Raw genomic sequence first — 9,928 nt, forward strand, 5'->3', positions numbered from 1 at the left:
CCACCTGGGGACCGGAGGCTGAGGAGGGTGGGAGGGCAGGGCCGGTGAGCCAGCGGGGACACCAGAGGCTGGCCTCCTGGCCTCGTGGAGGCTAGGAGTGGCCTTTGAAGACAGCACCAGGGAGGCCTGAGGACCAGAAGGGTCTGACACCTGGCCTCCCACCGCAGGTGACACGGGTGCCCGTGGAGAGCTGTGTGCAGTACGCGTCCTGCGAGCTGTGCCTGGGGTCTCGGGACCCCCACTGCGGCTGGTGTGTCCTGCACAGCGTGTGAGTCGGGAGGCCTTGACCTTGACCTGGTGGCCCGCAGCCTGGGAGGGCACCACCAGCCTCCCATGCTACCCAAGGTGCCCAGGGCTCCTTAGGGTCCCTCCTGGGCACTGTGGCTAGGAGCAGGGCGCCCCAGGGTGGCGGGCTGGGCCCTGTGTCCCCGCCCTGGGTGGTGGCTGGCTGGGCGGGTGGCCCTGGGTCCCCTGGCCGGCCTCAGCACCCTCTGACCACAGCTGCTCGAGGCAGGACGCGTGTGAGCGCGCGGACGAGCCCCAGCGCTTTGCCTCCGACCTGCTGCAGTGCGTGCAGCTGACCGTGCAGCCGCGCAACGTGTCTGTCACCGTGTCCCAAGTGCCGGTGAGTGTGGCCACCCCGCTGCGGGGTGAGGGGATGGGGTGGGGACCCCGGTGTCCGCTCACCGCTCCCTCCCGCCGTGGCCAGCTCCTGCTACAAGCCTGGAATGTCCCCGACCTCTCGGCCGGCGTCAACTGCTCCTTCGAGGACTTCACGGAGTCCGAGGGCATCCTGGACGATGGCCGCATCCACTGTCGCTCGCCCTCCGCCAGGGAGGTGGCGCCCATCACGCGGGGCCAGGGTGAGGGTCCTGCTGCCCCAGAGGCCGTGGGGGGCAAGGGGTCCCCTGGAGCTCCGACATCTCCCCCTTCACAGCCAAGGTCACCTTAGGGGACCCCGCCACCTGCTGCCCCCTGATGGATGGAGAGGACCCCGTGCCCTGCGTAGGGGGCAGCAGATGGGTGGCTCATGATGACCAGAGTCTCAGGCTGCGTAGGTGACAGGAGGGGACCCAGGGCACAGGCGGAGCTGGAGGGGTGCGAGGTTGGGGGGGGTGGCTACCCTGAATGTGATGGGCGCTGACCCCTTGGGGCCGCTGTGACCCGTCCCTTAGGTGCGTTTCAGACTTTCTAGGCCACCCCGCGAGCCAGTCCCCGAGGCCACCACCAGGAACGGGACAGGGTCCTGGGTCCACACGAGGCCTCATGCTCTGGGGACCCTGCGCACCTGGAGGCTGACCTCGAGGACCTCCAGGGTCCCTGGGCACGCCCTCCCCTGCCTGGGCTCGTCCTGGGCTCTGTCCCCCCTGGTGGCCCTGGTGGCCCTGGTGACAGGCCCGTGGTGCTCCTCAGGGGACCAGCGGGTGGTGAAGCTGTACCTCAAGTCCAAGGAGACGGGGAAGAAGTTCGCGGCCGTGGACTTCGTCTTCTACAACTGCAGCGTCCACCAGTCGTGAGTGTCCCCGAGCCCTGCCGTGGGCCCGGGCCTGCCCGCCTGCCTCTGTCCCCTGCCGTCTCTCTGCAGATGCTCTGTGGGCCCCCCCTTCGGGCCAGCTGGGCAGGGAGCAGGGAGAGGCCTTCACGAGAGCCACCTGCCAGGCAGGGGCCAGGCCGAGAGGGGGACAGGCAGCAGGTGGGGGGGGGCAGTGCCACCCACAGGGCCCGTGGTGGCCTCGGGTGTGGGGCTGTGTCCTGAGCAGGGGGTGACGTACAGATTCACACATAAAAGTCCTCACTGGCCACCGGGAGAGCCAGAGACCGCAGGCAGCACAACAGAGACCAGGACTTCAGGGAGGGGACAGTCTTGAGTAGGACTGGTACGGTGGCCCAGACCTGGCCTCTCAGGGCCCAGAGGGCAGATGGCCAGGGGTAGTGGCATCAGCTAGTAACTAGGGAGGTTCTGGAGAGAAGGGGGGCAGCCTCCTCCAGAGACTTTGGGCCTGGACACAGCACCTGTGATGGCCGGTCCCTGTCACAGGGCCCAGCCCCTGTCAGATTCAAACAGACAAGCCGCTGCTCAAGTGGGATGTGGTTCTGGCCAGGGAGGCAGATGTGGACAGAGGCTGTGGTCAGTTCTGTGCGGTCACCACAGCCGCTGGTGTGGGGTGACCAAGGCTCTGGAGAAGAAAACAGTGGAGACGGGGGGACAGTAAGGCAGGCGGGAAACCCTTTGGGGGAGGTTTTCTCTCAGAAGCAGCATGTGCAAAGGCCCTGGGGCAGCACGGTGGGAGCGCAGGGCGTTGTGCTCCTGGCTGGGGTGTGGGCCTGCCTCACCGCCCGCCCTCCCTCTGCAGCTGCCTGTCCTGTGTCAACGGCTCCTTCCCCTGCCATTGGTGCAAATACCGCCACGTTTGCACGCACAACGCCGCCGACTGCGCCTTTCTGGAAGGCCGCGTCAACGTGTCTGAGGTAAGGCTCGGTGACAGGGTCTCGGGTCTCAGAGGCGCAGACAGCCCTGCCTGCGTGCCACCCACAGCCTGGCCGGGAGCGTCCCATGACTGGTTGGACTGTCGGGCTGCTGGCCTCGTACCCCAGGGGTGCGACTGACCGGGTCAGTCCGGGAGGGCGCTGGTCACTGTGTAGCAGGGTCTGTGGCAGTGGGGACAGCCTTCTGGGTGGTCTTGGCCAGTGCTGTTTTGTGGTCTCCTTTGTGACCCATGGGCTATGTGGGGAGGCTTCAGATCAGTCCCCGGGCTGGGCCTCTTTTAGCGGGCAGCCCTGGGCGCACAGGGCCACACTGCCTAGGCCCTGGTGACGGTGGAGTGCGAGCCTGGGGCTCAGGCCTGGCTGGGGGACACGGGGCCTGGCTGGGGGACACGGGGCCTGGTGGCCTATATCTCGCAGGCAGACAGGGAACTCTGGGATCAGCTGGTGGGGGACAGTCCTGCAGGACAGTGTGGTGACTTCTGGTAATTCAGTGGTCACCCTGGAGCCCGGCACAGCGCTGGGTCTGTCCACGGGCTACGGGGCAGATCCAGGGCCAGCTGGGCACCGCGTGGGCAGGACACTGTGGTCAGGCCTGGGGAGGGCTCCTCGTGTCCAGCCTGGGGCCAGGACCCTCCGATTGTGGCAGACACCACACGCTTTGGCTGGAAAGAGGGGGTGAGGGCGGATCCCCTGCTGGGTCCTTGTGGGGCAGGAAGTGTCCGTGGCTTGAGGCCCCTGACCCTCCTCGCCGTGGCCTCCCAGCCACCCCAGGCAGTGGACAGGACAGGTATCAGATGCGGACTCCACGGGGCTGCGTAGGAAGGGCCAGGGGGCACAGGACTCCAGGTGGGTCATGGACACCTCTCGGCCTGGCCCCAACTTGACCCAGAAGCCCTTGAGTGAAGGGAGGCCGGGCAGCCTCCACAAGATCCCAGCCTCCCAAGGGAGCCTTCAGCCTTTCCCCAGGTGTCTATCCACCAGGCCTTGACCCAGGCCTCCCAGAGCGTGGTGGTCACCGTGGAGTCTGGGCGGGCAGGAGGGCAGCGGGGAGAGGGGTGACCTTGGAGTACTGGGGCGGCAGGTCGAGGCTGCTCAGTGCTGCTGGCTGTGGGTCACACCCGGGGCTGTTGGCGGTGGGCACGTGGCAGCGCGGGACGCTGGCTAGGACCTCCTATGGGGAGACCCCGTTCTGTCTCCTGCCACCAGCCAAGAAGTTTCCTGGACCCAGTGGCCTCCTGTAGTCACAGTGACACTCCAGCCTGGGCCCGAGGGTGCAGGGACTCCTCACTGGCCTGAACACAGCCCTTGAGTTCAGGCCTGCGGCCACGGGGACATCCGCACGCTCAGCAGTTAACTGTGAGGTCCTTTCTAGGCCTAAGGGGCTGAGTCAGAGTCCCTGTCCCCTGCAGGGGCCTGGCAGTCTCTGCCGAGCTGGCCCGGGACCCAGGGCCCGCTTTGGGAGCTGTGACAGGCCTTGGGGACAAGGGCCTGTTTTCAGCATCCCTATTTAAAGCCAGGCTCTGCGCTCCCCGGGGCCTCTCCTCCCCAGGCCGCCACCCGACGTGCTGCAAGGACCTAGGGTCATTGCATCAGGTCTTTGGTGCCGAAACGCTGTCCCCAGGAGCCCGGGCTGTTTTTCTGCTGGGCTCTGGCTATTTTTACTCGCTCCCGAGGTCCCCAGCTGGGACCTTGCTCCCCAGCATCTTGGTGGCGGCTGCCTCTAGGGGCCTGTCAATGCAGGCCAGATGGGGCCCCTCCGCTGTCCAGACGCTGGGGTCTTTGGAAGGAGGGGTACATCCCTGGGCCACCCTGGCGGGGAACAGGATGCAGAGAGCTGGCCGTCACTCACGTCCTCAGGGTGCCAAGGCTGACTATGGCACCATCGGCCCAGGCTCCGCACACTGACCGCAGTCAGGGCGCACGAGAGCACGCTCCTCTGGCCGGTCCCCAAGAAGCCTGTTGTCCCCAGGACTGCCCGCAGATCCTGCCCTCCACCCAGATCTACGTGCCCGTGGGCGTGGTGAAGCCCATCACCCTGGCGGCTCGGAACCTGCCCCAGCCACAGTCGGGCCAGCGGGGGTACGAGTGCCTTTTCCACATCCCGGGCAGCCCGGCCCGCGTCACCGCCCTGCGGTTCAACAGCTCCAGCCTGCAATGCCAGAATTCCTCGGTGAGGCCCCCCGGGTCAGGCAGGCTGGGGCGGGGTGGACCTGTGAGCCGCCAGGGACTGTCCCCGCACAGCCCTGGGACCCTGTCTGTGCCATTACAGAAGGCTGGTGCTCCTTCACGGTCAGGTGCCCCTCACTTGCACATCGGGCTCTCTGGGCCATTGCTGTGCCCCTCGGGTGCCAGGGTCGTGCGGGTGAATGGGCCACAGGTGGGGGCAGGCGGGTGCAGGGAGGGCCAGGTGCTGCTCCCTGGCTCAGGGGGACCACAGAGCCCCCCGACTCCTGCCTGCATCCTGTGGCCAAGCGCAGGACACCTACCTGCATTTGAACATTAGCAGATGGGCGCTGCCCGAGTGCCAAGTCAAGACACTCACTCGGGAGCTTCAGTCTGACGGGGTGATGTTTTAAAAGCTCTGTTATTGAATTTAACAATAACGGGGGGCTCTCAGGGGGCTTTCCCAGATGGGGGGGGGGCGTGCTTGAATCAGAGGCTTGCTCTGTCCTCTGCAGGAGCACAGCTGTGGCATGGCCCTGGGCCCTGATTGGCAAGGGGGGTGACTCTGGGCTGGCCCATGGGGCACAGGGTGGTCAGCAAGGCCTCCGTTGACCCCCATCCCTAGAGCTCTGGGGCAGGGTGTGGATGAGGTCCCTGGGGTCAGAGTGGACCCCGTTCAGCTGTGCCGATTGTCCCCTGAGCAGCAGCTAGACAGTCCCCTGCCCTCCAGCCTGTGTTTCCCGTCTCTGCCACTGAGTCCCACCTCCCCTGAACCCCACCCACCTCCCGCCGGCTCCCTGTTTGGCCTCATCTCCCCTCTCCTCGGGGCTTGAGGGCTGACCGTGTGAACGTGCCCTTCTCTGTGCCCATCTGTAGTGTCGTCCCCTCCTCCCTCCTCTCCGGGCCCACATTCATCTTTCCCGTAGCCGCGTCTAAAGGGAAGAGAGAGTATCAGGGAATTTGATGGGATCCAATTAAATTCCTGCAGATAAAAAATGATGAATTGCTGGGCCGCCCCTGGGAGACACTGGGCTCCCCGACTCTGCCCCCCAGCACAGGAATGGCGTTGAGGTCATCGACTCCAGAAAGTGGGACACAGCTGGAGCGCCAGGCCCAGCCCCTGGGGACGGGGTGGTTACATTGAGGCCAGGCCAGCCTGGGGAGGGGCTGGGGACAGAGCTGAGCACGACAGTGATTCGACTGGCCAGGGGAGACCCATCGCACCCCGCGGGGCAGCCTGGTCCTCGTAGGGGATGAAGATACTGAAGTTCACAGAGCATCCCGGACCCCGTCCAAAGGGCCGAGCTGAGAGTCCTGGTTTCCCAGCCTCCTTGTGGTTGGAGGTGGTGTCCAGGACGTCCCAGGGAGGCTGAGCTTGGGGGGCAGGGAGTTGACCCTGCTCGGGAGGAAGCTTGGCTGCAGGCTGGGGTCCTGAAACCAGGAAGGAAGACCCTGTGAGGCCGTGGGGGAGCCATGCCCGGGGGAGGTGGGGGACAAGAGAGTGACCCGCAGGTTTCAGGACCCAGGTTGGACACCCCAGGTCTCTCTGGGGAGGGTGGGTGCTGGCTTGACCCCCCTCACTGTGGAGGGGGTGGCTGACCCCGTGCCCACCCCTGGCAGTACTCCTACGAGGGCAACGACATCAGCGACCTGCCTGTGAACCTGTCTGTCGTGTGGAATGGCAACTTTGTCATCGACAACCCCCAGAACATCCAGGGTGAGCAGCGAGGGGCCGCCCCGGGCACGGCGGAGTGCTGGGAAGGCGGGATGGTGGGTGACCAGGGCTGACGCGCCTGCTCCCCGCAGCCCACCTCTACAAGTGCCCGGCGCTGCGCGAGAGCTGCGGCCTCTGCCTCAAGGCCGACCCGCGCTTCGAGTGTGGCTGGTGCGTGGCCGAGCGCCGCTGCTCCCTGCGACACCACTGCCCCGCTGATGCGCCCTCGGCCTGGATGCACGCGCGCCATGGCAGCAGCCGCTGCGCGGACCCCAAGATCCTCAAGGTAGGCCCCGCCCCCTGCCCTGGCCTTGCCCAGGCACCCTGGACGGCCCCCACTGGCCCTGGTTCTGGCCCGCCCACCGCCCTGGCCCTGCCCCACCATCCTGGCCCCGCCCCACCCTGGCCCTGGCCCCGCCCACCGCCCTGGCCCCGCCGTGGCCGGCTCACCTGCCTGCCGCCCTCGTGCCACCGAGCCTGCCCAGGCGCAATGTCCCTGGCTGTACTGGGCCTGAGGTGGCTACTAGTGCCCCAGCCTCTGCCTTCCCGCAGCTGTCCCCAGAGACGGGCCCCAGGCAGGGAGGGACGCGGCTCACCATCACCGGCGAGAACCTGGGCCTCCGCTTTGAGGACGTGCGGCTGGGCGTGCGCGTGGGCAAGGTGCTGTGCAGCCCGGTGGAGAGCGAGTACATCAGCGCCGAGCAGTGAGTGCGGCCCGGGGGCAGCGGGCGTGGGGGGCTGCCCGGCCTGCAGTTGCTGAGGCTCGGCCTGCGCCCGCAGGATCGTCTGTGAGATCGGGGACGCCAGCACGGTGCGCGCCCACGACGCCCTGGTGGAGGTGTGCGTGAGGGACTGCTCCCCCCACTACCGGGCCCTGTCGCCCAAGCGCTTCACCTTCGTGGTAAGTCCCGCCCATGCGGCGCTTGGCTCCCTGCCTGTCCGAGGAGGTGGCCCCGGGGCCTCATCTGGGCGCAGGGGCAGGCTCTGGCCACAGCCCACCTGCTTGGCCTCCTCAGGGTCCCCTGGTCCAGCCGTGCTCTGTCCTATTCTGCAGTCTCAGGGGCTGTCCCCTGCCCTGCTGTGCTGATTTGGGTTCCAGCCTTCTCTGGCCACCCTGAGCAGTTTCTGAGACCCCAGCTGTGGGGCTTCTGTGCTGCTAGGGCCACAGCTGGCAGTGCAGGTTGGCAGAGCAGGACCTGTCCCTATGGGACCTGTGGGGGACTTTGCTCTAACAAGTCAATCTTCTTACAGACACCAACCTTCTACCGCGTGAGTCCCTCCCGTGGACCTCTGTCAGGGGGCACCTGGATTGGCATTGAGGGGAGCCACCTGAACGCGGGCAGTGATGTGGCAGTATCCATCGGTGGCCGGCCCTGTTCCTTCTCCTGGTACGGGGTGCAGGTGGGAGTGGGGGGCCAGGGCATGGCCCACCTCTTCTACTGGTGGTCGGGGGCCAGGGCTGTCCCTCCTCCTGGTTCACATGTCTGTGTGCCCCCTTCCGTTGCCAAGGAAACAGGGGTATGGAGAGCCTGGCTGGGGTGATCACTATGGAAACCCAGAGGCGGAGAAGGTTACCATGGAGACAGGGGCTCCCTCCAGCATGGAGAGACAGAGGGAGGAGAGAGGGTAGCTGATGGGAGGGCGTGGCCTGGCTCCAGGGGGCGGGCACAACCTGGCTGCCTCCGCCCTGGTCCTTCCCTAGGAACAGGGGACTCCCTTGGGAACAAAATAAGAAGTATTTAAAAAGATTTTTTTTTTTTGGAAGAGAGGGAACAGACATCTTAACAAAAGCCCTGAGGCTTGAAGTGGATAATTTTAGATTAGAGATGATAATGGAACGGCCCTTTAAATATTTTCCTGTGGTAATTACCCGTTATCAGACTCATCACTGATGTTTGCTGCTGAGCCAGGCCCTGCGGTAGGGCCTCCAGGCCGTGGTGACGGAGCTGAGGGGACAGGTGTAGGTAGTACCAACTGGCTGCTGGGTGAGCCAGTGACCTCGATGTCAGCCTGGCTCCTGTCACCTCAGACCCAGGAATTCAGGGGTGAAGCCTCGTTTCCCCGATTGAGGGACATTCATAGGGAAGGGGTCTGATTCACTGGGGCGGTGGCAATACTCTGAAGCCACAGGCAGGGACATTGGCTGCCTGTGCTGCAGAAGAGGCAAAGTCCTGGTGGCTGTGGATCCCTGGCCGGGTCACCTGAGGCAGGGGTAGCAGATGGAGGCCCAGAGGAGTGGAGGACACTTAAGTCCATCTGCCAAGCAGGGTCCGAGGGGAGTGGGGGGGTGGCCCCTGGAGGGTATGAAAGTGGCAGTCATGAGCAGTCAGCCATCAGGAGGCAGGTCCAGCCCCTTTTCCCGTGAGCTCATCTTTAAGGACACTCTGGAATTGTCCTGGATGCCACCTCACGGTGCCCTCGGGCCCCTCCAGGAGAAACTCCCGGGAGATCCGTTGCCTGACGCCCCCAGGGCAGAGCCCTGGCAGTGCCCCCGTGGTCATCAACATCAACCGCGCCCAGCTCGCCAACCCTGACGTGAAGTACAATTACACCGAGGACCCCACCATCCTGAAGATCGATCCCGCGTGGAGCATCAACAGGTGGGAGCCCTCCTGCCTGGTGGCAGGTCCCGCCTGCCTGTCCTGCTGGAAGATGACAGGCTTGGTGTCCCTGGGGGGTGGGGGGGCTCTGACCCTCTGGAGCTGTGCCGCCCCTCCTGTTTATCATTTGATGACTTCCCATTCATCTTCCAGTGGTGGGACCCTCCTGACGGTCACGGGCACCAATCTGGCCACGGTCCGGGAACCCCGTATCCGGGCCAAGTATGGAGGTGTCGAGAGGGAGAATGTGAGTCCACAGCGTCTGCAGACCCCCCCGGGGCCCTGGTTGGTGGCTCGGTGGGCGGTGGCCTGCACAGGGTGGCCCTGGATGGTGGGTGGTCCATGCAGGGAGCCCCTTGGATGGGGCTCTGCCTTGGGGGAGCTGGCCTCTCTGAGGCCCGCCCTGCATCGTGGTGCGCTGTGTCCCCAGAGCTGCATGGTGTACAATGACACTACCATGGTGTGCCGGGCGCCGTCGGTGGACAACCCCACGCGCAGCCCCCCGGAGCTGGGGGAGCGGCCGGATGAGCTGGGCTTCGTCATGGACAACGTGCGTGCGCTGCTGGTGCTCAACTCGTCCACCTTCGTCTACTACCCCGACCCCGTGCTGGAGCCGCTCAGCCCCACGGGCCTCCTGGAGCTGAAGCCCAGCTCCCCGCTCATCCTCAAGGTGGGTCCCGCACCCCTGGGAGGGGTACAGGGTGCGGGTGGGAGCAGAGGCCCCTCTGATCGCCGCTGTGGCACCCCGATCCCCGCAGGGCCGGAACCTGCTGCCACCCGCGCCCGGTAACTCCCGGCTCAACTACACGGTGCTCATCGGCTCCACGCCCTGCGTCCTCACCGTGTCCGAGACGCAGCTGCTCTGCGAGTCGCCCAACCTCACAGGCCAGCACAAGGTCACGGTGCGTCCACCCGCCCACCCACCCTCTTGACCTGAACTCGGGGTGCCTGCCGTCTGCTCCCG

At 65.8% G+C, this 9,928-nt stretch overlaps 1 protein-coding gene across 1 annotated transcript in view; it reads left to right on the forward strand.

Moving 5' to 3' along the window:
• Positions 1-9,928, forward strand: part of Plxna1 (plexin A1) — a 55,276-nt gene that overhangs the window by 29,259 nt on the left and 16,089 nt on the right. The window contains exons 5-19 of the mRNA XM_048786251.1: positions 168-268; positions 502-625; positions 710-863; positions 1,414-1,513; positions 2,355-2,469; positions 4,457-4,657; positions 6,271-6,367; positions 6,457-6,650; positions 6,917-7,068; positions 7,145-7,265; positions 7,616-7,752; positions 8,797-8,964; positions 9,118-9,211; positions 9,395-9,634; positions 9,723-9,866. Coding sequence (XP_048642208.1) covers positions 168-268; positions 502-625; positions 710-863; positions 1,414-1,513; positions 2,355-2,469; positions 4,457-4,657; positions 6,271-6,367; positions 6,457-6,650; positions 6,917-7,068; positions 7,145-7,265; positions 7,616-7,752; positions 8,797-8,964; positions 9,118-9,211; positions 9,395-9,634; positions 9,723-9,866 — 2,142 coding nt within the window. The remainder of the gene's footprint in view (positions 1-167; positions 269-501; positions 626-709; positions 864-1,413; positions 1,514-2,354; positions 2,470-4,456; positions 4,658-6,270; positions 6,368-6,456; positions 6,651-6,916; positions 7,069-7,144; positions 7,266-7,615; positions 7,753-8,796; positions 8,965-9,117; positions 9,212-9,394; positions 9,635-9,722; positions 9,867-9,928) is intronic.

The sequence above is a fragment of the Marmota marmota genome, unplaced genomic scaffold (genome assembly GCF_001458135.2).
Source record: "Marmota marmota marmota unplaced genomic scaffold, marMar, whole genome shotgun sequence".
NCBI lineage: Eukaryota > Metazoa > Chordata > Mammalia > Rodentia > Sciuridae > Marmota > Marmota marmota.